At 39.5% G+C, this 25,662-nt stretch overlaps 1 protein-coding gene across 1 annotated transcript in view; it reads left to right on the forward strand.

Moving 5' to 3' along the window:
* VPS8 (VPS8 subunit of CORVET complex) overlaps window positions 1–25,662 on the forward strand; it is a 261,296-nt gene that overhangs the window by 155,138 nt on the left and 80,496 nt on the right. The window contains exons 35-38 of the mRNA XM_058662177.1: window positions 6,612–6,759; window positions 10,682–10,771; window positions 15,903–15,945; window positions 19,452–19,555. Of these exons, the coding sequence (XP_058518160.1) occupies window positions 6,612–6,759; window positions 10,682–10,771; window positions 15,903–15,945; window positions 19,452–19,555 (385 nt within the window). The remainder of the gene's footprint in view (window positions 1–6,611; window positions 6,760–10,681; window positions 10,772–15,902; window positions 15,946–19,451; window positions 19,556–25,662) is intronic.

The raw sequence follows: 25,662 nt of genomic DNA on the forward strand, positions 1-25,662 counted from the left end.
TCATTCCATGGTGGTCTGAGAGGGTACATGGTATGATTCCTATCTTTTTGAAGTTATTTAGATTTGCTTTGTGTCCTATCATGTGGTCGATCCTGGAGAAGGTGCCATGCAATGCTGAAAAAAATGTATAATCTGTGGTCTTAGGATAAAAAGTTCTATAAATGTCTACTAAGTCTAGTTGTTCTAATGTTTGTATTAGCTCTGTTGTTTCTTTGTTGAGTTTTTGTTTTGTTGATCTGTCTATTGTTGTTAGCGGAGTGTTAAGATCGCCCACTATTATTGTGTGTATATCTGTGTCTCCCCTTAAGTCTGTAAGTAATTGTTTCACGTAGCTAGGTGCATTGGAATTAGCTGCATATATGTTCACAACTGTAATTACTTCCTGGTGGATCAATCCCTTCACCACTATATAATGTCCTTCTCTGTCCTTTTTGATGTCTGTCAGCTTGAAGTCTAGGTCATGTGAGATTAGGACAGCTACGCCAGCCTTTTTTTCTCGTCCATTGGCATGAAATGTCTTTTTCCATCCCTTCACTTTAAATTTCTTAGAGGCTTTTCTGGTTAGATGTGTCTCTTGTAGGCAACATATAGTTGGGTGCTATTTGATGATCCATTCCGTTAATCTATGCCTTTTGATTGGTGAGTTTAGTCCATCTGTGTTTAGAGACAAATTTGAGAGGGTGTGATTTTGGGCTTCCATGAGTGTGTGTAAGTGTGCAAGTGCGTATTTGCGACTATTAGAGTTTCTGATTGGTTGACTTTCCTTGTATGGATTTTAGTGGGGAGGTCTTCCCATTTGCCATCTTTGATTTTGGTTTTCATTTTTTCTTTCTGGGTTTAGCACGTTCCTGAGGAGATTTTCCAGAGCTGGTTTCTTGTTGATGTATTCTTCGAGTTTCTCTTTACTGTTGAAGTATTTGATTTCATTCTCAAATACAAATGAGAGCTTTGCTGGGTACATTATTCTTGGTTGGCAGTTGTTTTATTTCAGGATTTGATAGGTTTTACCCCATTCTCTCCTTGCTTGGAGCGTTTCTTCTGATAGGCTGGCTGTGATTCTGATTTGCCTTCCTCTGAAAGTAATCTTATCCTTTTTTCTTACTTGTCTTAGAATAGTTTCCTTGTATTCACTTGAAGGTAGCTTGAGGACCACATGTCTGGGTGACGATCTGTTTGGATCGCATCTGCTAGGGGTTCTTTGTCCTTTCTGGGTTTGTGCTGGATTTATATTTCCAGTGTTCTGGAAGTTCTCCTGTATTATCTCATTGAGCACCCATTGCAAGCCTGTCTCCTTTTCCACTCCTTCGGGAAGGCCTATTATTCTAATATTTGATTTTTTGATGTTGTCTTTCATTTCCTGTATGGACCTATTGGCTTTCTCTAGATTTGTCTCCAACTGTTTGATGAGCTGCTGCCTTTCATTCTGATTGTCTTCCAATTCTGATATTCGGTCCTCTGCTGTGTTCATTCTGTTGGTTAGGCTTTCAATTTTGTGCTCTATATCGAGGATTCCCTTTTTGACATGATTTATTTCTGCAGTGACATGGTTTTCGAATACCTTGGACTCCTCCCAGCGCTTCTCACTGTCTCTGATGAATTTCATCACTAGTTTCTTAAAGTCCTTATCTGGTATTTCCTCTATGTCTTCATCTTGTATCTCAGATGTTTAGATTAGTTTTTGGTTGTATTGGGAGCGAGTGCTTGATCTTTCTTCTGGGTCATTGCTTTTTCTGATACTTCTCCTCATTGTGTTTTTGCTTCTTGTTGTTTTGGGATTTTAGCGTCTGACTTGTTTGTCCACAGCTGTTGTCCTCAGTGCTGTCATCTGTAGGAGGTGTGATCTAGCTGCTGCTGTATGGGGTGCTGGCATAAGCGTTATATTTCTTACTCTATTGGGGACAGCAGGTGATGGTGCAGTTGTTGTTGGGTTGCTTCGTTTGCGCCTGGGTTTGTATTTCTGCCACCTGGCTCCGTTGCAGCTAGTTGGTTAGGAGTTGTCCTACGTGCACCACCACCTCTGAGGCTCCAGCTGAGTAGAGCAGGGGGTGCTGCCTGAGTCACCAGCTGCTTGCTGCTCAGAGTTTGTAATCTACAGCCCTGAGCTGGGTCAGGAGGCTTTGTGGGCCAGCCCTAGTGCCAGGCCCCTTCCCCTGTGGCACCCTCTCAAAGGCGTTGCACCACTGAGGACCTCCGCCTCAGTGCCGAGCTAATACACTCCTTCAGGGCTTGAGGTTAGCACCGCAAGGGCCTCTGCTGCTCGAAGCTTGAAATCCCCAACCCCGGGCTGGGTTGGAAATTTCTGCGGCCTCAGCGCCGAACTCTGCTCTCCGGAATTCCCACAGAAGTGCTGCTCCGCTGAGAGGTGCAACACTGCCTCCTGCCACCGGGCAGGCAGGCTTTTCTGAGCGGGCTCCCTCTGGGAGAACCTGTCTGGTCAATTCCACTGAGCCGGCTCTGGTTTGGCCTCTCCAGCTGAGCCCAGCAGGGGATTCTGCCTGAGAGAAGCTACTTTCTCAGTTGCACTTTCTCAACGGTAGAAGCGGATCCCTGAGAGGCACAGAGCTGTGAGGGGCACGCAGCCATGCCCCTACTAGTTTGCTCTTCTGCCCAGGTCGTGAGGTTCTGCCGAGTGTTGCCCAGCCTCTGGAGCTCAGGCTGAGCCCAGCAATAGGATCCACTGGATTCTCTAGCAGCCAGTCCACTGTTCGGAGCTGATATGGGGATTTCTGAGCCCCAGTCCCACAGCGCCACTCCAGTTCCCTCTGCACTCTCTCAAAGCTGCTGAGCAGTTGGGAGGCACGCTTCTGGGAAATCTCCCCTGCTTGTCCTCCACTTCTGCAGGGGATGATGCCCCCTATGATCAGTCCAGTAGCCTCCTCTCGGGGCTCCTGCCCTCCAGTGGACTGGTGCCCCTGTCGGTGTGGGCACCTATCCTTCCAGCCGCCTCTGTTTTCCCTGGGATGGTTGAGACTCTGCCGCCTTCCCCCTGCCTGGGATCGTGACTCACCAAGTTTCTCGCAGCGTGCTGTATTTTCTTTCCCACTTTTTGCAGCTTTTCCTTCACGCTGTGTAGATCTTCTTGCTTTAGTGAACTCCAGTGATCTTCCCGCTCTTCTCCCTACAATTTTGTGTTTCCTGGCCTGTTTCTCTGCTGGATGGGTTCCCCTCTTTCCCTACTCCACCCTACACCAGCTCTCTGCAGTCGGCCATCTTTCCCTCTTCTTCCATTTTTCTCTTATTTTCACAGTGAGAACTTGGTAGGCCTCCTGGAGGTAAATTCCAGAAAGTGTGGGAATCCTCATTAGACTGTTCTCCCCTAGAATCTTCATTTAAATAAAACCTCCAGAGAGAATCATTCTCTTGTCTTTTATGTGTTATGATATATTTGAGCTCTAAATCTAAAAGATACTAAGTAATCTTTCATCCATGTACTACCACTTGCAAAGACTAGCTATATGGGAATGAGCAGAAAATTCAAGCACACAGCCCAAGAGGTCAAAATAAGCGGTGAAAGAGATGTGACATGCTTCTCTGTAGAGATGTGGAAGAATAGTCTAGATTGGTTCATTTGTGTGCAATTTTTAGAGGCCGAAGAAAGCACTGCATCAGCTTTTTTAATTCCAGTGGCACATTTTCCTTGTCAGGTATTAGGAAGTCTGAATTTGAGAATCATTTTAATGTGAATGTGTACTGTTGTCCTTTCCCAGAAATGACCTGTGTACAAAGACTGTATTTTAAACTAACACAACTTGAGAAACGTGGGCATATTTTCCAACCTGAATTTTGGGGTGTGTATGTATGTATGTATGTATATTATATCCTATGTATGTATTATATACATGTTATATATACAACTAAATACACACACACACACACACACACATATATATAGTTGCTTTAAAATTAATGAAAGAAAGAGTATGTGTGCCTTGGGAAAGTCTTTCTTAGTGATATATTTAAATGTGTATATCCTTATAGGCAGGGCTATTATTAAAGTAGAGATTCCCAGAAGAATAGATGTTTAAATCTGAAGTACATAATTTTGACAGCTATTTAAGTCAGCAGTGAGAATGTGGTAAAGCAGGTAACTAATAGAAGACCGACCAAAATAGCTGTGGGAAACGGGTATAACAAATTGTATTTATGTGCAAGTATAATAAACAACAATCGGAAATGGATGTAAATTCATTAATGTTACAGCTTATTTATTAAAGTTTTGATTATGTTGATGTTGCCTGACAGATTTCCCATTAGATATATTATTTCCCTCACAAATGAGTCAAAATGTATTCATTTGGGTGATTTGCTGGGTTTGATGCATATTCACATCTTCAGTCCTCATAAATGGTTTTGTCAATAAATGTTCTGGAAGGAATTAAGTACTGTGATTCATCTGCAGATGCTTATGTCTGATCCTAATTTGCTTTGTTGCTTGCATTTGTAATGTGTATTAGCAAAAATCTGACTTAGATGAAACACTAACAACAACTACAATTGGCATAGGCCTCTGAAAGGTACACTGGCTCCCCACTGGTTAACATAGATCCCGAATTTCTAAAAACACCGCCTGATCCTTCTGATATGAAACAGGAATAACCAAACAGCTTTGGTCACCAAAATTTAGAGGGAGATAAATTTTTTCACACCAACCATTTATCCAATGCATAGTAATTGAATGTCCTACAGTTTAACATAATTGTAACTAACACAATCTGCAGATTCCAAGCAGCTCTCTAAACCCTTTGCCTGGGTTTTGCTTTGTTATGTAGGAGAGGCTGATTACATCATTGGCCTGCTTATGGTCCATTCAGCCTTCAATCCCTCTTGGAATTGTGTGCCAGGAGCCAGGGTAAAGATGGAATATCTTATTAGATTACAATTTCACAGAGACGCATAGTAAATTACCAGTTTCCCTGGACTTTTCCTCTGCATTTAATCATTTCTCCATATGGAACTTTCTGACAGGATTTATTGTGAGCTATCTCTGAATTTATGGCTGTAGTCCCTGTAATTCTCACCCCCTGTATACTGCTTCCCAATGATTGAAGGCAGTCCAGTATGCTATTTCCAGACAGTTCACTTGCATGCAGGGGCTGCTTACTGAACACTGTCTAGTGTGTGCCATGACTGTGCCAAGCCTGGAAGGACAGTGATGTACACAATATGGTCTTTGCTCACGTGAAGCTGAGAGTGGAGTTAGGGATAGATACTGTAATGGGTTATTTTCAAGCTATGTGGTATTAACTAAGGTGGTGACATGCAGAGGGAATAATAAGTCAGTTCACACAATTCTTTATTAAAAGCAATTGTGTGGTACTTTCTTCCACCAAAAGAGTTGAAAACTTCATTTTTCAAAATCATAGCCAATTTAAGGATATTGTACCTTAACCTACCTACAAGTACTGAAAGCCCTCCACGGCACAACTTAACTTAGTTAATCACTGGAACTCTAATCAGTGCAGAGTATCTCAAAACTTTAGTGTTAAGAAATACTTCCAAGGTCTAAATATAGTCCCTCCATCTGTAATTCAGCCCTCTTGTTAGTAAAAACAGAAGTGCTACTTCACTATCATTTGTAGATTAATTTTTAAAAATCCAGTCTTTTCTCTGGAGTCCAGAGAGTCCTATGCTATACTAGTGGTTTCGTGGTGGCAGGTGTGCTTGAAGATTGACCCCCTCAGGTCCTGAGACAGCCAGAGTGTCTGGTGAGCAATCTTCCCTCACTCCAGTGGACCATATTAATATGATCCTTTATGTGTCGTGACATGAGAAAAGCTGGAAACTGCTAATGTGGAACATCTGCCTTAATCTCCTCAGAAGGCCATATTTCCAGTCACTTTTATTTCTTATTAACCCTATTCCAGTTCTTTTAGGTAAGGAACTTTTATTGAACAATTCTAAGAGAAGGTAGGACCCTAGAAATGACTTCATGTAAAGTAAAACAGAAGATAATTCTTAGGTCTCCACTGGTATGAGTTGTATTTTCTAAATGGTTCCTTTTGGCCAAGAGTAATTGAGCGCTCAGCATTATGAAATGAAGACTCTAGTTGGAGAGCTTTGTTAGGCGTTATGACTAGTGGGCTTTGTGAGTACATGGCATTCAGAGCAAATAATTGAGGATTATTTTGTATTACTATTCATCTTTTGTTTTAACAGCAACAGAAATATTTTAGCCATTACAAGATACTGGTTGACTTAAAAAAAAAATCTCAGTGAGAAGATACATGGTGTCTGCTCCAAAAGAATTTGTTGTCTGTCAGAGAAAACAGGTGGCTAAAGAAGTAGATGGCTGTTGACACTGGAGCATGATTTCATGTATATAAAACACTCATGGGCCAAATTATTTAGACTGAATTGGGTCTTGTTTCTTTTGGAGTAAAAATAATTTTTGTATAATTTATAAAAGTTCTTAACTATTTAGTATAAATTGAGAAATATTTCAATTTTGAATACCTATGATTTAATGCATAGTTCACCTAAATAACCTGAGTAGTGATATTTTCAGCTTGCATTTTTGCTTTACCAAAAGGTAGTCTTGTTTTTGACATAATGTACTTTTTATTCTATAGCCTTTAATTATAGATATACTCTCTTGCCTTTTACATTTTCAGGGAAGGTATTCATGTAGATCGAGAATTGCTGCAAATATCTCCCAGTATTACAGAGCAGTTCATTGAACTGTTGTGTCAGTTCAGCCCAGACCAGGTTACAGAGACCCTGCAAGTTCTTGAGTGCTACCGCCTAGAGGAAACTATTCAGGTAAGACTGGCGATGTAGAAAAGGCAGAATAAACTTTTCCAGAGCATTCTCTAGTTGACAGATGAATGCTGAGATGCTCATGTGTAAACTTACTTCTGTCAATTTGTAACTAATTAGTGGCCAAGTCGGAGCCCAGACTGACTTCATATTTAATGCTCTTAATTGCTATAATAAAGTGCTTTCCTATCTGTGCCATTAAAGTCAGAAACAATACATGTCCAGAGCTGTTACTAGCCAAGCTTTATTGAAATTCTAGCCAACACATTAAGCCTAGGGAAAGGAGCACAATAAACACATTGAGCCTGGAGAAAGGAACACAGTAACATTGCTGAAAGGATCCGATCAGGCTCTTGTGATTAGTCCTGTTGCTGTCTGAAGGCTAATAGGCTAGATAGCAGTATAGCGGCTTTAGCACCCATGTTATTGTAATTTTCCTCTTGTTTTCTCTTGTACCAAATGAAAACGTGTGTATGGGTATGCCTGTGTATGTGCGCAACACACACACGTAAGTAGATATTAGTCTGTAAAAGACTAGTGTGTTCCCTGATTGAAATTTAATTTGTAATCTACCATTGTATTTCTTTTTCTCTGCCTGCAATACAGTTGAAGCAGTAGCCTGTATTTTCTGCATCCACCTCTTGACATGCCCACATACTTCAAAAACTGTTTAATTATGGAATATTTAAAGTATATAGAAATGTGCAGGACATTGAATCCATATGTACCCACCAACACAATTTTGTAATCGTTAAAGCCTTACCAAACTGGCTTCAGATCGTGTTGTTTGTTTCTGTCCCCCTCCTTTCCCCTGATGTCTGTCATACACAACCTAAAGCTCTAGTTTATCCATCCAGTCCGTGTTTCAGTGTGTCTTTATATGTATACCTCCATCAAGTCCTTCATACACGTTATACATTTTTTTAAAGATTTATTTATTTTTATTACAGAGTCAGATATACAGAGAGGAGGAGAGACAGAGGAAGATCTTCCGTCCAATGATTCAAATGATTCACTCCCCAAGTGAGCCGCAACGGCCGGTGCTGTGCCGATCTGATGACGGGAACCAGGAACCTCTTCCGGGTCTACCTCACGGGTGCAGTGTCCCAAAGCTTTGGGCCGTCCTCAACTGCTTTCCCAGGCCACAAGCAGGGAGCTGGATGGGAAGTGGAGCTGCCGGGATTAGAACCGGCGCCCATATGGGATCCTGGGGCTTTCAAGGCGAGGACTTTAGCCGCTAGGCCACGGTGCCAGGCCTGTTATACATTTTTTTAAAAATCTTTTGATAACATCATGAAGTACATATCCTATTTCTAACAGTTTTTTTCACTAAATTTTTAAGTCAGTTTGTATATTGCTAGGTCTACTTCATTCATATTGCTGGTTATATAACAGTCTTTTAAATGAATAAACCAGCTTATTTATTTCTTGGTGATATGTATTTAGGTTTCCAATCTTACTATTGTAACCAGTTCTATAGAAGAATTTCCTGTACATATCTTTGGCGGGCCATATGTGGTTTCTCTAAGTAAGATACCTGGAAATGGGATTGGTTACATAATAAAATAACATGCTTTTTCTGGTTATTGCCAAGTTGATTAGCAAAGTGTATGTGTGTCTGTGTGTGTTTATTTCCTTAAACGATAATTTTTTTTATTTGAAAGGCAGATTTATACAGACGGAGACACAGAGAAAGATCATGTTTTTGATGGTTCACTCCCCAAACAGCTTCAAGGGCCAGAGCTGAGCCAATCTGAAGCCAGGAGCTTCTTCCAGCTCTCCCACATGGGTCATGGCTACAGGATCCCAAAGCTTTGGGCCGTCCTCCCCTGCTTTTCTAGACCACAAGCGTAGAAATGGATAGCAAATGGAGCAGCCAGGACACAACCAGCACCATATGGGATGCCAAACCTTGCAGGTTATTTTAGCCTGTTGAGCTGTGGCACCAGCTCCATACCTAAGTGTTTCTATTCTTATCAGACGTGTTGGATATTTGCTGTTTTTCCACATACTCACTGATCCCTAATATATTTAGACCTCACTTTTGTCAGTGTGATGGCTGCCACTGATTACTTGTGGCATAGGCATCTTTACATATATACACACATATACATATGCAAATGTGTATAAATGTATAATACTTTTTGGATTGAATTTTCTTTTCTCTGAATGATCGATTTACATCATTTTCCCATTGTTTATTTCATTGACTTTTTGCCCTTTTCTGATTGAGTTCTCCCTAATTTCTGGATTGCCAATCCTTTCTGGTTTTATGGGTTAAAAATGCCTTTTTCTAATCTATTGTGGTACATCTTTCAACTTCATTGCTAGTAGATTTTAAATAATGTATCAGTCTTCCTTTAAAATTGAAGTTTCTGTGTCTAAATATCCTTTTCTGTTTTGTTGGCTTATAAGATATTTTTTACATAAAATCCATACTTTCTTGCAGTTAGGTTTTTAAACCCATCTGGAATTTGTCTTTGTAGACTGATGAAGAGAAGGTTTTATAACTTTTCCCCACATGATGGCTAATGGTCCATGTGTCATTTTATCGTCCTTTCCTCACTCATTTTTGGTGCTGTATGGCCGTATACCACATTCCTAAATACACATGCTTTGGTTACTTGTGTTTCCCTACACCAAGATCACATGTTTTAATACGGCTTCCCATAGGCTTATTTGAAATGTAAGAACTCTCTGATTTAGCTCTAGGAAGATTGAAGTCTCCTGTGATATTGATTCTTCACAGACAAGAACAGGGTTGCCTTTAGAAAATGACTTTTATACTCTTGTGAAGTTTTATAACTTTTATTTTTTAAGATTCCTGCACATTTTTTTACTAAATGTGTCCCCAGATATCCTGCAATTCTTGGTAACATTGTTCAAGGATTTTTAAAAAATATTTGAGTTAGTTGCTGCTGCTGTATTTGAATGTTAACTCATTTTTGTGTATTGATTTTTGCCTAGCAACAAGGGTGAATTTGTGTATTATTCAAGGAGTGTGTGTGTTTTTGTGACAATATTTTCCAAAAATAGCTTTTTTTAAAATTTTGATTGTTTTGTTTTTCATCCCCAACTTATACTTTGATCTTTCTGTTACCTGTCTGGTGTTCCAGGCTGTTTATTAAGCAGGAACAATATACTGGTCCTTCAAGCCTTGTTCATGATTTTAAAATGACTGTATCTAATATTTCACCTGCAGCAGTGTTGTTGCAGGATTTTGATGTACAATTTATTCCATCCACAAAGTTGATTCCTGATTTAGATCAGAGTGTTTTGTTTTAGATTTTATCATGAGCAGGTGCTGGATTTTAGTAGCTGCTTCTCTTGCGTTTATTGAGATGTTCACGTGTTCTCTCCTTCGATTGGTTAGCCTGTTAATATGTTATTTTTGCCTTTTATTTTCGCTTGCTTCTAAGGATGTTTTCTGTTATGTTCATCTTTTTCAAAGAGGACACATTAGAGTTTGTTAAATCTACGATTGTTTGCTTTCTTTCATTCTCTGCACTGCTTTCCTGTTTTTGATCTTAGATTTTTCTAATTAGAGACTCCTAGTTTATTGACTGTTAATCAACATTCCACCAATGATCTGTAGTGTTTTCATAATCATTTTTTCCTAAATATTGTGTGTAGTTATGCTTGATTGATGTTTATTTGATTGTTGTTTATGTAAATGTGTTAGCTTTTCTCAAGTGGACAGAACTCATTGAGGTATATAACAGTTTATTTTTAAATAAATTAGAGCAAAAAGAATCAATTTTGCTTCATGTAACACTTTTAGATGCACTATTGGAAAGCTAGAAGGTCAAGTATTTGCATATTCTGTAAATAACATACCACTGAAGTATGACTTTATTATTTACTGTATTGTATCTTCATCCTCAGTGCTATCTTCTCACTCACAAATATGTATCTTCTTTTCTAGATTACTCAGAAATATCAGCTTCATGAGGTCACTGCATATCTTTTGGAAAAGAAAGGAGATATTCATGGTGCCTTTTTAATAATGCTAGAGGTAACATTTTACTGCATTTGTTTTGTTGTTTCTGTCTGTTATTCTATTCATTCATCATCCTATCTAAACGTATTTTGTTTCAAGGTAAGTTGCAGACAACACTGCATTTGATACCTATGTATTTCATTTAAAAATTTTTAAATTTATTTTTATTGGAAAAGCAGATTTACGGAGAGAAGGAGATACAGAGAGAAGGTGATAGAGAAAGATCTGCCATCTGCTGGTCAATGCCGAGCCAATCAGAAGCCAGGAGCCAGAAGCTTCTGCTGGGTTTCCCACATTGGTGCAGGATCCCAAGACTTGGGCCATCCCTTACTGCTTTCCCAGGCCATAACCAGGGAGCTGGATGGGAAATAGAGCAACTGGAACATGAACCAGCACCTGTATGGTGTCCCAGTGCATGCAAGGTGAAAATTTAGCCACTGAACCATCACACCGGGCCCGATACTTAAGTATTTTTATCATGCATAGCACTGGCTAGATTTTGGTGTTTCTATGTACTTTGTTTAAATTTTTTATTTGTTTGATAGACAGAAGAGCAGAGAGGGAGCACCCATCCTCTGATTTACTCCCCAAATGGGCTAGGACTGAGCCAAACCAAGGTTGGGAAACAAAAACTCTGCCAAGTCTCCCACATGAGTAGTAAGAACCATTTATTTGGGCCATCACTTCTGCCTCCCAGGATCTACATTAGTGGGAAGCTCACGTCAGTAGCTGGAGGCAGGTGTTAAACCCAGGCACTGCTGTACAGGATGTGGTGTCTCAACACCTAGGCTAAAAGCTCACCCCATGTTTTTTGTTTAATGGTAAAATTTACAAGTAGCCAAAAAGCACAAGTTTTAAATGTATCATTTGGTAAGTTTTTGACAGATGCTACACATTTATGTAGCTAAGACTAACTAGATAAGAGATCATCACCTTCAGTCCAGAAAGTTATTTTTGCTCCTTCATAGTCCATTCCCGATTCCATCCCCACGCAGCCCCCGGAGACAACGCCTCTGCTGAATTTTTCACCATCTGGTCAATACTCTTGTGTGTGATCCTTCTTTCACTCAGCATAGTGATTGGCCTCAGCCATTTCTTGTATCAGTAATTTATTCCTTTTATTGTTGAATAGTATTTAGTTTTGTGAACATGACGTGGGTTCTTTATTCTGTTGATTGACACCTGGGTTTGCATACAGCTATTGTGGATAAGGCTGCTATGATCGCTCTTGTACAAATCTTTTTGGACTCAGAAGTTTTCATTTCCTTTGATGAAATACCATGAAGTAAAATGACTGAGTTACAGGATAGTTTTGTAAGCAACCATTACAGCTCTCTCCGCCTAGTTGTACCAGTTTCTGCTTCTACCAACATGTGCATTTTGGTTGCTCGAGATTCTCAGAATACTTGGGATTCTCTCAATCTTTAAAAATGTCTTAGCATTCCTAATGTAAAATTTGCCATTTTATCTGCTTTTAAGCACATAGTTCAGTGACATTACCTATAGTTTCATCGCTGTATAGCCTTCACTACTGCCTAATTCTAGAGCATTTTTTAAAGAAAATTTGTGCATTTATTTGAAAATCTTAATGATGCGGGGGGAGGGGCAGCATGATAGCCTGGTGGCTAAATCCTCATCTTACAACTGCTGGGATCATATGTGGGTGCCAGTTTGTGTCCCGGCTGTTGCACTTCTCGTCCAGTTCCCTGCTTTGGCCTGGGAAAGTGGTAGAGGATGGCTCAAAGTCTTGGGACCCTGCACCCATGTGGGAGACCCAGAGGAAGCTCCTGGATCCTGGCTTTGGATCAGCTCAGCTCTGACAGCAGATGAAGGATCTTTCTAACTTCTTCTTTCTGTAAATCTGCTGTTCCAATTAAAAAATAAATCTTAAAAAAGAAAGAGGGGAGGGAGGGAGGAAGGAAATCTCAGTGATAGAAGCAGACAGAGATTTTCCACATGCGTCTCCCTTCCCTCCCCCTAGGGATAGGGCCAGGTTGAAGCCAGGAGCCCAGAAAAGTCTCCCAAATGGGTGGCAGCACCCAAGGACTTGGCCATTGCTTTTCCAGACATGTTAACAGGGAGCTAGACCAAAAGTAGAGCAGCTAGGGCTAAAGCTGTTGCTTAAAATATATGTCAGTGTCACAAGCAGCAGCCTAACCCACAGTGCCACAATGCCAATCTCTCCCCCCCCACCCCCGGAGACCATTTTTAACATCCCAATTTGAAGTAAAGTACTTATTAAATAATTACTCCCCATTCCCTTTGTCATACTTGTCACTATGAATTTGATTACACTGGGTACTCATGGAATCAGAGTCATACAGTATTTGCTCTTCTGTGTCTGATTTATTTCGTTTAGCATGTTTTTAAGGTTCATTCACGTTGTCACACGTCATAATTTTCTTTGACGATTGAACAATCTGTTATGTGTTTATGTTACATTTGGTTTATCCATTGGTCCTTCAATTTACACTTGATTTATTTCTACCTTTTGGCTGTTGTGAATAATGCTGCTATGAACAGGGTGGTACAAATATCTTTTCATATCTCTTTTCTTTTGGGCGTATATACAGACGTAGAATTTCTGGATCCAATATTAAGTCTATTTTTAATTTTAAGGAACTGCCATCCTGATTTCCATATCAGCTGGACTACTTTACATCCCCACCAGCAATACGGAAGGGTTACAGTTTCTCCATATGCTAGCCAACATTTGTTTTTTCTTACTGTTTTAAAGTAGCTATCCTGATGGATGTGAAATAGTATACCACCCCTTTTTTCTCATAATTCAGAATGAATTTTATAACCTCATCCAAAGGGTAAATTCTATTCCTCCTTACTGTGCCTAAGTGTTTTTAATATTGTTATCTCACTAGGAATTGATTAGGATGTATAAAAATAAGTCCATATTGTCTTCAATTTTTTGTTCTGGCCATATGATTCTTATACAGGCTGGGAAGAATACCCCACAAGACTTTGTGTGGGCTCTTAATTACCCCTCCCTACATCACTTTCTCCTTGTAGTTTCTGGATCAGTATTACCAAGAACCTAGTTTTAAAGGTCAAGTATAAGTATTCGTATCACGGAGAGGGAAAGGAGAAGAGATCCTCCTAGGAAATAGCTTAGGAATCCTAGGGCTGGCATTGAGGCACAAGTTGTTAAGATACTGCTTGCACTGCTGGCATCCCAAGTGGATACCAGTTCAAGTTACAGCTGTCCCACTTCCAAAACAACTCCCTGTTAAAATGTTTTGGAAAGCAACCGAAGATGACACAAGTCCTTGGACTCCTACACTCACTTGGGAGACCCAGCTGGACTTCTGGTTTTCTTCTGGCCCAAGCCTGTCTCAGCCCTGGCTTAGCCCTAGCCACAGCAGTCATTTGGATATTGAATCAGAAGATGGGAAATCTTTATTTTGCTGTCTCTTTCTCTTTCACTCTGCCTTTCTGATTAATAAAGCTTTAGAAACAAAACTTAAGAATAGAAAGACAAATTGATTGCTAGGAGAGAAACAGATGCAATGCTTTACTTATGGTAGTTACATAACATATATACACGGGCAAATCAAGATGTGGACAGAGTTTGAAACAAAGAGTAAGGAACAGTGACTAATCTGTTTTCAGATAACATGGGCTCAAGCAAGTAGCCAACTATATGTTGCTTGTTTAGAAAGGCTGCTATGGTGACTGTGGAAGGATGGGGTGAGTGGGTGCAGAGAAAGGAGAGGTGTAACTTCAAGTAATAGCACTTGGGAGGGCATTGCAGTTGTACAGATATGTTGATGAAGGTTAAACTGGATGCTGCAGTGGTGATAGAGGGGGTAGAGGTGAGAAGTTATTAATTGAATATGGCATGAGGCAACAGGAAACGATGATGTTAGCTTATAAACTTTTTAGGGTTTTTTTATAGCTCTGATGTAAAATTCAATGGTTTTTAACCTAGGAGAGCCACCCTCAAAGGGTGCAAATTTGGGGTAGAAGGGATATGTTATGGCCATCTCCAGTACTTATGAAATATTCTTTGAAATATCTGTTAAATTGACTGAGGATCTAGATTCCACAGAACAATGGACACCACAACCACATATTTGAAAAATACTACACCTGAGGCTGTGCCCTATGTTATGTCAGTGGGCTTGCATGTTCCTTTCTTTTCTCACTCATCCAACCCATCTCTTTCTTATAACCCAATACGAATTTTTTCAAGGTTCAAGTATTTATTTGAAAGGCAGAATTAGAGAGGGAGAGACAGAGATAAAAATAAAACTTTTAACTACTGATTCAACCAAATGGTTGCAACCTTTCGTGCTGCCCCAAGCTGAAGCCAGGAGCGTGAAACTCCATCTAAATCTCCTATGTGGATGCTTTCCCAGGGTCACTAGCAGGGAGTTGGATTGGCATCCATATGTGATGCCAGCATTGCAGACAGCAGCTTAATGCACTGTGCCATGATGCTCCCCACTCCCCAAGATGACTTTTATACTCCTATCCAGAGCTGAATAAATTCTGATCCTCATTATGGTGCCTCAAGAGTGTGTGTGTGTGTGTGTGTGTGTGTGTGTGTGTGTGTGTGTGTGTGTGTGTGTGTGTAGCAGGAGAGAAGAATAAATGAACCCTATTCGATTTTTCCTTTACTGTCAGCTGTGCTTTCTGTATACACAATAGTGTCTTCTGAATGGCAGGAAGAAACCATTCCTTGTTTGTTTGTTGGTTTGTTTGTTTAAAGATTCATTTTATTTCAAAGACAGAGTGATGAAAGAATAAAAAGACAAGAAGAGATCTTCTGTCCACTGATTCACACCCTAAATAACAGCAACAGTCAGGGCTGGTCCAGACCAAAGCCAGGAATCTGAAGCTTCATCTGGTTGTGCATTGTGGGTGGCAGTCACCCAAGCTTTGGACTGTTCTTTGCTGTTTTCCCAGGTACTTTAGCAGGAACTGAGTTGGAAGCAGAGCAGCCAGGATTCAGATCATTGGTCTAGAATGGGATGTTGGCATTGCAGACAGTAGCTTAGCTTATTTTGCTACAATGCCAGCACCAGGATCATTCTAAATAACTTTGGTATTTGGGGTAGGGGAGGGCCCTTAAAATTGATTAATTCAAATGTTTGGTCAATAGATATATTGTATTCTTTTTACTTCCTAGAGACTACAAAACAAACTTCAAGAGATAACTCATCAAGGTGAGAGTAAGTTCAGTAAAATGTACAATGTTTTTTTTTCTCCATGAGCCCTTTGTTTTAAAAGATGTTGTTTAACAAACTGCATTTAATAAGTAATAATTCCATTAATCCAGCGATGTAACTACTATTCATCAACTTTAATACTGATCAGAATTTTAGCTAAGTTTGAGAAATTTTAAAAATAATAAAAACCAGTCTGGCTTTGTGATTTCAGTTGTCAGTGGATCTATTACTGGAAACCAGTTACTGGTCAGGCTATTAATTTTTCTTTTGTTTATATATTTGTATTTATGTTTTAGAAATAAATATGGTACATAACTAAAAATCATTACAGTGTGCCAAAGAGTAGCAGTTCTTAGTTCCTGGTCAGCAGTAACTGATGTTTCCATACTGAATTTGTGCAATTTTAGTCTAATGCCTGGCAGGTTAGAATCTTGAATAATTTTGTCACAGATAGATAGTACTTTCCATCACGCTTTTTGACATTCTGACATTTTAAAAAAGATTTATTTATTTTATTGGAAAGGCAGATGTACAGATAGGAGGAGAGACAGAGAGGAAGCTCTTCCGTCCAATGATTCACTCCCCAAGTGACCACAATGGCCGGTGCTGTGCCAATCTGAAGCCAGGAACCAGGAACTTCTTTCTGAGTCTCCCACGCGGGGGTGCAGGGTCCCAAGGCTTTGGGCCGTCCTTGATTGTTTTCCCAGGCCACAAGCAAGGAGCTGAATGGGAAGTGGAGCTGCCGGGATTAGAACCTGCGCCCATATGGGATCCCGGGGCGTTCAAGGAGAGGACCTTAACCATTACGCTATCGCGCTGGGCCTCACATTCTGACTTTAATGCATTTTAACTTTTTGTGATAATATATATAACACAAAACCATTTTCACCAATTTATTATTATTGTTTTCCATAGGCATAGGGATCTCCCTTCACTCCCTCTCCCCCACCACTGTTTCCCGGTATTATTGCAGTAATATCGTGCTTCAGCAACAGTTACAAGCCCAGTATTCTTGTGTTTAACCATTTTAAGTACACAGTTCAGCAGCACCAAATGTTTTCACATTGTTGTACAACTGCCACCACCATCTATCTCTAGATTTTTTTTTTTTTAATCTCTGTGCACAAAAACTAACCATTAAGTGAAACCTCTGTTTTCTTAACCTCTGTCCCTGGCAACCACCATCCTAATTTCTGTTTCTGGCATTCTTTTTCCAAATTTTTTTATTCCTCCTTTGCAAGAAATCAGTTGTTTGTGCTTTTATTACTGGTTTATTTTACTTAGCATAATGTCTTCACAGTTCATGAACTAAAAGGGTGTCCAAATTTTTAATAATATTCCATTTTTTGTTTATACCACATTTTGTCCATTCACTTATTCATAGACAGTTGTGTTGTTTTGCTTTTTGGCAATTATAAATAATGTTGCTATGAACATGCGTGTACAATATTTGTTGATTCCTGACTTTCAGTTCCTTTGGTTTATGTGGTGAAGTGGGGTTGCTGAATAAGCAGTAATTATATTTTTAATTTTTTGAGGAATTACTATACTGTTGTTCATTATAAGATTTTACATTCACACCAACACTGTACAAAATTCGCTTTCTTCACATTTCCACTGATACTTTCTTGGTTCTTGAAAGTAGCCATCCTAATAGGTTTAAGGTAGTATCTTGTGGTTTTGATTTGTGATCTCTATGATCAGTCATGTTGCTATTCAGGCACTATTTTTTTGCCATCTATAAATCTTCATTGGAGAAACAAATACTCTTATTCTTTACCTATTTTTAAATTGGATTCTTTGCTTTCATATTCTTTCTTTTTAAGGTTTATTTATTTTCATTGGAAAGGCAGATCTGTAGGAAGAAAGATCTTCTGTCTGTTGATTCACTCCCCAAGTAGCCACAATGGCCAGAGCTAAGCTAAGCAAATCCAAAGTCAGGGGCCAGGAGCTCCCATATGGGTTTAGGGTCCCAAGGTTTTGGCCATCCTGTACTGCCTTCCAAGGCCAGAGCAAGGAACTGAATGGGAAACAGAACAACTGGGACACAAACCAGCGCCCATACCGGATCCCAGTCCCTGCAATGCAAGAATTCAGCCACTAGGGCCATCATGCTGGGCTATGCTTTCATATTCTTTAACATCTTCAAAATAGCCCTCTTGGGCCTGGTGCCAAAGGGCCCACTCTGTCTATGTTGTTAAATGATGTAGTCCTAGATAGGAGGGTCTGTGTTGTGTCTTGATCATCTAACATTATACTAAATCTTGGTGGAACTTTGGTAAGCACTTGATTGGCTTTTCCATATTGCTACTCTAATCCAGTATTGGATAATTATTTTTATGCTATTATTATGAATGCAATCAGTTTGTTAGGTTTGTTGAGTTTAATGACTTTTTAAAAATTTAGTGTTGGGCCCGGCGGCGTGGCCTAGCGGCTAAAGTCCTAGCCTTGAACGCCCCGGGATCCCATATGGGCGCCGGTTCTAATCCCGGCAGCTCCACTTCCCATCCAGCTCCCTGCTTGTGGCCTGGGAAAGCAGTCGAGGATGGCCCAAAGCCTTGGAACCCTGCACCCGAGTGGGAGACCTGGAAGAGGTTCCTGGTTCCTGGCTTTGGATTGGCGCACACCGGCCCATTGCAGCTCACTTGGGGAGTGAATCATCGGATGGAAGATCTTCCTCTCTGTCTCTCCTCCTCTCTGTATATCTGACTTTGTAATAAAATTAATAAATCTTAAAAAAAAATTTAGTGTTAATGAGAACAATCTTTACAGATAATACGTGAAAGAATAAGAGGAAAGTAAGAGTATTTCATCCAGCACTTCAGTGATTTGCAAGTGGTCTAGAGATTTTAAAAATTCTCTATTTTAAAAATTCCAATGCAGATAAATTTTCTGATAATAACCTTATGTCTCATTTATTTCCAAATTCAGTTTAGACAGTATGTTCAAAATTTTTGGAGCAGTTGCTAACTTAAAGGCATGGTGCTTATACCTATAGATTATATACAGATGATTAAACCACAAAAACAAAGCAGCAAAGGAAAGTATCTTATGGCAGTGAGTTCGTTTAAGATATATAGGCAGAGGAAAAGATGGCAGAGCAAGAAAAATGATGACTCACCTCTACTAACTAAAGCACACATAACTGAGGAGTCTCTGCACGCTAACTGTGATGTGCTTTGTATGTGCTGGGATTGTAAGCATTCGCACAGAAAATTCTTGTTACCCAAAACAATGTTTTATTTAATTTGCTAAACCTTGTCGTCTGGTTCTATGGTTGGTTATATGATAGAAAACTAAAGCTTGAGGGGTGGGGAGAATCCCAGTACCTATGAAACTGTGTCACATAATACAATGTAATTAATGAATAAATTTAAAAAAAAGATCATCAGGCAATGGGAAAAAAAAAGAAAACCAAAGCATACTGAGGAAGGCTTACTTTTTATACAGAACTTAGAGACTGTTGAGATTGTATTTTTAAGTAATATTTACTCTTTTTCTGAATCTAGATACCAAAGAAAAGACCTCCTTGAAGGGTGTGGAAGATACCATGGTAGAGACCATTGCTCTTTGCCAGAGAAATTCACATAATTTGAACCAGCAGCAGCGGGAGGTAAGAGAATGACTACTCTGGTGTTTAAATGCCTATTGTGGTTTGAAACTGGAAATTAATTCTATTCCCACTGCCCCGTCAGCCACCCGAGTTTAATTCAGCAGGATTTAATCACTTTTTAGTGTTCCCAGGAGTAGAAAACTCTTGAAGTTATTAGGAGGAGTGTCTGGTTTCTTTGTTCTAGCAAAAGCTTTAGGTTCTTAGATTGGCTGTGCTACAAAAACTTGATGCATATGGTTGTTCCATGTCCCTGGTCTCTCTGGACTGGAGCTGTGTGATTTCCAGGTAGTGGTATGAGGGATATGTCCTTATTTATCAGTCCTCAGGGATGTAGGCCAAGCTGGGGAAGGCAGGCCAGTATGTCGGGGTCCTCCGTGTGAGCTGCACATTAGAGTCAGCGGGGAGCTCTGCAAACCTTTCTTTCTCAGGCTATGCTATGCTCCAGGTCAGTTAAGACTCGGGCTGGGCCCCAGTCATGGGGACCTTATAGAGCTTCCTCTGTAATCATAATGTGCAGCCGAGATTGGAACCACTGCTTCCACTACCTCCGACTGTACAAAGGAAGAAAACAACACTGAAGCAGGCATAGCTGACACCTGTGCAGGTGGAGTCCAAGCTGTGACACAGAAGCCTGAGGTGGGGCAGGATGTCACATGACAGCAGGATTCTGCAGTGGTTTTCAGAAGGACAGGAGCGCGGTGATGTCCCTCACTGCTCAGTGGCCTCTGACTAACACTGCCTGGCCTCCTGCTGCCTGGGCTTTTGAAAGGCACGGCAGTTTTTTCATAAATGTGCTTTCCCAAGAAAATAAATCTTAGTAAGTTTTCTGTCCTTAAGTGGTGGATATGTTTTTCTTTAAGTTTTTGTCAAAGATTTTTCAAGGTCATGAATTATTTGTAAGATGTTTACATATAGACATGACTTTTTTTGTTTATTAACGAGACTTTTGTGAAGTGATAGACTCACTGTATTAAAGACTTGCACTACATATGTAAAATTACACACAAAGATTTTGTTCGAAATTACAATATATTCATCCTATTGACCAGAAATAAACATTATTTTTTAGTGAGCAGCATTCTATTTGTTTTGTTTTCTTTAGTGAACAGCGTTCTAGATAAATTTTTGTCTAGCTTGTTTTAGTTTTAGAAAAATTGAATCAGATAATGCTTACTTTTAACAATATAATATTCAGGCTCCTTTATGAACTGTAAGTAAAGTTGAGGAATCTATAAATTTCAGATTAATATTTCTTCACATACAAGGGGTCATCTAAAAGTTCATGGAAATGTGTATTGTGAGAAAGGCTATGCATAGATTTCAAAATCTCCAGTATGAACTTATTTTTTCATTCTGTTTCTGTGAACTTTTTGAAAACCCTCATGTTATCTTAATAAAGCTCTTAAGTTAAAAAAATGTAATTGTAAATAGATTGGAATGATGTTTTTGCATTTATAATTACATTTACATTTTTATTTGTGTCTTCTTTGATGTCATGCCACTCAGAAATTGGTATAAAATCGCACTTGATCCACGGGCCTCCCTCTGCATCCCCCCTAGTTGTTATTACTTTGTTGTTTTACCTTGTTAAGGTTTTTTTTTTTTTTTTTTGAAATATATTTAATTTATTGTTTATGAAAAGCTGAGATACAAAGAAATTTTTTTTTGTCTTTTCTTTTTTTTTTTTTTTTTAATTATTTATTATTTAACTTCAGTAATTACATTGTATTATGTGACACAGTTACATAGATACTTGGGTTCTCTCCACCCCTCCCCAAACCCTCCCACCATGGTGGATTCCTCCACCTTGTTGCATAACCACAGTTCAAGTTCAGTTGAGATTCCCCCATTGCAAGCATATAGCAAACATAGAGTCCAGCATCTTATTGTCCAGTCAAGTTCAACGGCTTCTTAGGTATACCCTCTCTGGTTTGAAGACAGAGCCAGCAGAGTATCATCCCAATCAATTAAAAGCTCCAACATACCATCAGCAAAAATTTACATCATTATGGAATTAATTGACATAGTAATGAGTAACCAATATGTTGAAAGTAAATGCGAGTCCTTAACCACCTTCTGTGACCACCTCATTGACATTTCAATTTTAGTTTATACACTACATATAACACACATAACATAACATGTTATACATAACATCATATCATCTTAAATTAAGGCAAACATGTGGTATTTAACCTTTTGGGATTGGCTCATTTCCCTTAGCATTATGGTTTCCAGTTTGGCCCATTTGGCCACAAAGAACTGCATTTTGTTTTTTTTAATAGCTGAGTAGTATTCCATGGAGTAGATGAACCATAGCTTTCTTATCCAATCCTCTGTTGATGGGCATTTTGGTTGTTTCCATGTTTTTGCAATTACTGATGGTGCTGCTATGAACATAGGAGTGCATGTTGGTTTCTCATAGAACAAGTGTTCTGGATATATTCCTAGGAGTGCTATTGCTGGATCATACGGTATGTTGAATTTGAGTTGTTTGAATGTTCTCCATACTGATTTCCATAGAGGCTGTACCAGCCTGCAGCCCCACCAGCAGTGGAGTAGGGTTCCCTTTTCCCCGCAACCTCGCCAACAAGTGTCGTTGGTGCTTTTATTCATGTGGGCCAGTCTTACTGGCGTTAGGTGGTACCTCATTGATGTTTTAATTTGGATTTCCCTTATTGCCAGGGAACTTGAGCATTTTTTCATATGTTTATTTGCCATTTGGGTTTGTTCCTTTGTGAAGTGTCTGCCCATTTCCCGTGCCCATTTCTTGAGTGGGTTGCTTGTTTTGACATTTTGGTTGTTTTGTAGCTCTTTGTATATTCTGGATATTAGCCCTCTATCACCTATGTCGTGTGCGAAGATCTTCTCCCATTCTGTGGGTTGCCTTTTTACTTTGTTGATTGTTTCCTTTGCTGTACAGAAGCTTCTTAGTTTGATGAGGTCCCAATTGTTTATTTTGGTCTTGATTTCTACTGCATCTGGAGTCTTTTTTAGGAAGTGAGGGCCTACCCCTAAATGTTCCAGTGTGTTTCCAACATTTTCTTCCAAAAGTTTGAAGGTTTCTGGATGTAGGTTTAGATCTGTTATCCATTTAGATCTGATCTTAGTGTATGGTGAGAGATGTGGATCTATTTTTTTGTTTCTACAGGCTATCAACCAGTTGTCCCAACAGCATTTATTGAACAGACCTTCCCATTTGCCTGGGTTGTCGTTTGTCTTTTTGTCAAAGATTATTTGGCTGTATCTGTGTGGGTTTCCTTCTGGCGTTTCTATTCTGCTCCATTGATCTTCCTCTCTATCTTTGTGCCAGTACCAGGCTGTTTTGATAACCACTGCCCTATAGTATGTCCAGAGGTCCGGAACTGTGATTCCCCCTGCTAACTTCCTGTTCTTCAGGATAGTTCTAGCTATTCGTGGTTTTTTGTGCTTCCAGATGAACCTTTGGATCATTGTTTCCAGTTCCATGAAGAATGTTTTGGGCAATTTGATTGGGATTGCGTTGAATGTATATATTGCTTTTGGCAATATAGACATTTTAATGATATTGATTTTACCTATCCAGGAGCATGGGATGTTACTCCATCTTTTGAGGTCTTGTTCAATTTCTTTTTTAAGCAGTTTGTAGTTTTCTTCAAATAAGTCTTCTACATTTTTGGTTAGATTTATTCCCATATATTTCATACTTTTCTCTGTTATTTTGAATGGTATCTTGCTGGTTAAGTCTTTTTCCATCTTGGGGCTGTTCGCATACACTATGGCTGTTGATTTTTGTTCATTAATTTTGTACCCTGCCACTCTACCAAACTCTCGTACAAGTTCTAGCAGTCTCTGTATTGAGTCTCTTGGCTCTTCTACATAAAGAATCATATCATCTGCGTATAGTGAGAGCTTGACTTCTTCGTTTCCCATTTGGATTCCTCTGATTTCTTTTTCTTGTCTTATGGCCTCAGCGAGTACCTCTAGGACTATGTTGAATAGTAGTGGAGAAAGTGGACATCCCTGTCTTGTTCCAGATCTCAGTGGGAAGGGTTCCAGCTTTTCTCCATTCAGTATGATGCTGGCGTTGGGTTTTTCATATATGGCTTTAATTATGTTGTGGATTTTTCCATCTATGCCTACCTTGGTTAGGGTTTTTAGTAGGAAGTGATGTTGGATTTTGTCGAAAGCTTTTTCTGCATCTATTGATACTATCATGTGATTCTTGTTTTTCAGTTTTTGGATGTGGTGTATCACATTTATAGATTTTCGAATGTTGAACCATCCCTGCATTCCAGGGATGAATCCTACTTGATCTGGATGAATGATCTGTCTGATGTGTTTTTGAATTCTGTTGGCTACGATTTTGTTGAGAATCTTAGCATCAATGTTCATCAAAGAGATAGGTCTGTAGTTTTCCTTCTCTGTTAGTTCTCTGTCTGGTTTTGGGATTAAGGTAATGTTGGCTTCATAGAATGAGTTTGGAAGGGTTGCCTCTTTTTCTATTGTTTTGAAGAGTTTGTAGAGGATTGGGGTCAGCTCTGTTCGGAATGTTTTGTAGAATTCTGGAGTGAAGCCGTCTGGGCCTGGGCTTTTCCTTGTTGGGAGGTCTTTAATCACTGATTCAATCTCTGCTTCAGTTATGGGTTTGTTCAGGTCGTTTGTTGCCTCTGGGCTAAGTTTTGGCAAGTGGTAGAAGTCTAAGAACTTTTCCATTTCTTGGTGATCTTCTGATTTGTTGGAGTACAGTGCTTTGTAGTAATTTCTAATTATGGCCTTAATGGATGCGGTGTCTGTTGTTATGTTGCCTTTTTCATCTTTGATGCTGGTAATTCTTGCTTTCTCTTGTTTTTTCTTTGTCAGTCGGGCCAGTGGAGTGTCTATCTTATTTATCTTCTCAAAAAACCAGCTTTTTGATTCATTGATTTTGTGTATGGTTTTTTTTATTTCTATCTGGTTGATTTCCTCCCTTGTTTTGATTTCTTGTTTCCTATTGTGTGTGGGGCTCTTCTGCTGTTGTTTTTCCAGTTCCTGGAGGTGTGTGTTTAGTTCCTGTATTTGGCGCCTCTCTTGGGCCTTGACATGAGCTCCAATTGCGATGAATTTACCCCGTAGCACTGCTTTGGCAGTGTCCCACAAGTTTTGGAATGTTGTGTCAGAGTTTTCATTGGTTTCCATAAATTTTTTGATCTCATCTTTAATTTCTTCTCTGATCCATTGTTCGTTTAGTAGCATATTGTTCAGCCTCCAAGAGTTTCTGTATTTCCTGGGGCATTTTGAATTGCTGATTTCCAGCTTCATTCCGTGGTGGTCTGAGAGGGTACATGGTATGATTCCTATCTTTTTGAAGTTATTTAGGTTTGCTTTGTGTCCTATCATGTGGTCGATCCTGGAGAAGGTGCCATGCAATGCTGAAAAAAATGTATAATCTGTGGCCTTAGGGTAAAAAATTCTATAAATGTCAACCAAGTCCAGTTGTTCTATTGTTTGTATGAGTTCTGTTGTTTCTTTGTTGAGTTTTTGTTTTGTTGATCTGTCTATAGTTGTTAGTGGGGTGTTAAGATCACCCACTATTATTGTGTGCATATCTATGTCTCCCCTTAAGTCCGTGAGTAATTGCTTCACGTAGCTAGGTGCGTTTGAATTTGGTGCATATATGTTCACAATGGTAATTACTTCCTGATGGATCAGTCCCTTCACCAATATATAATGTCCTTCCCTGTCCTTTTTGATGTGTGTCAGATTGAAGTCCACATCATCTGAAATTAAGACAGCTACCCCAGCCTTTTTTTCTCGTCCATTGGCATGAAATATCTGTTTCCAACCTTTCACTTTCAGTTTCTTCGAATCTCTTCTGGTTAGATGTGTCTCTTGTAGGCAACAGATAGTTGGGTGCTGTTTGATAATCCATTCTGTTAATCTATGCCTTTTGACTGGTGAGTTCAGGCCATTTGTGTTGAGAGTTAAAATTGAGAGGTTGCGATTTTGCCCTGCCATACTTGTTTTTGTGGGTGTTGATATCTGTGTTATTGCCCTTCCTTGTGTGGACTTTAGTGGGGAGACCTTCCTGTTTGCCATCTTTGCTTATGATTCGCCTCCTTTTTTTCTGGAATTAGTGCATTTCTAAG

This window comes from Ochotona princeps, chromosome 3 (assembly GCF_030435755.1).
Source record: "Ochotona princeps isolate mOchPri1 chromosome 3, mOchPri1.hap1, whole genome shotgun sequence".
NCBI lineage: Eukaryota > Metazoa > Chordata > Mammalia > Lagomorpha > Ochotonidae > Ochotona > Ochotona princeps.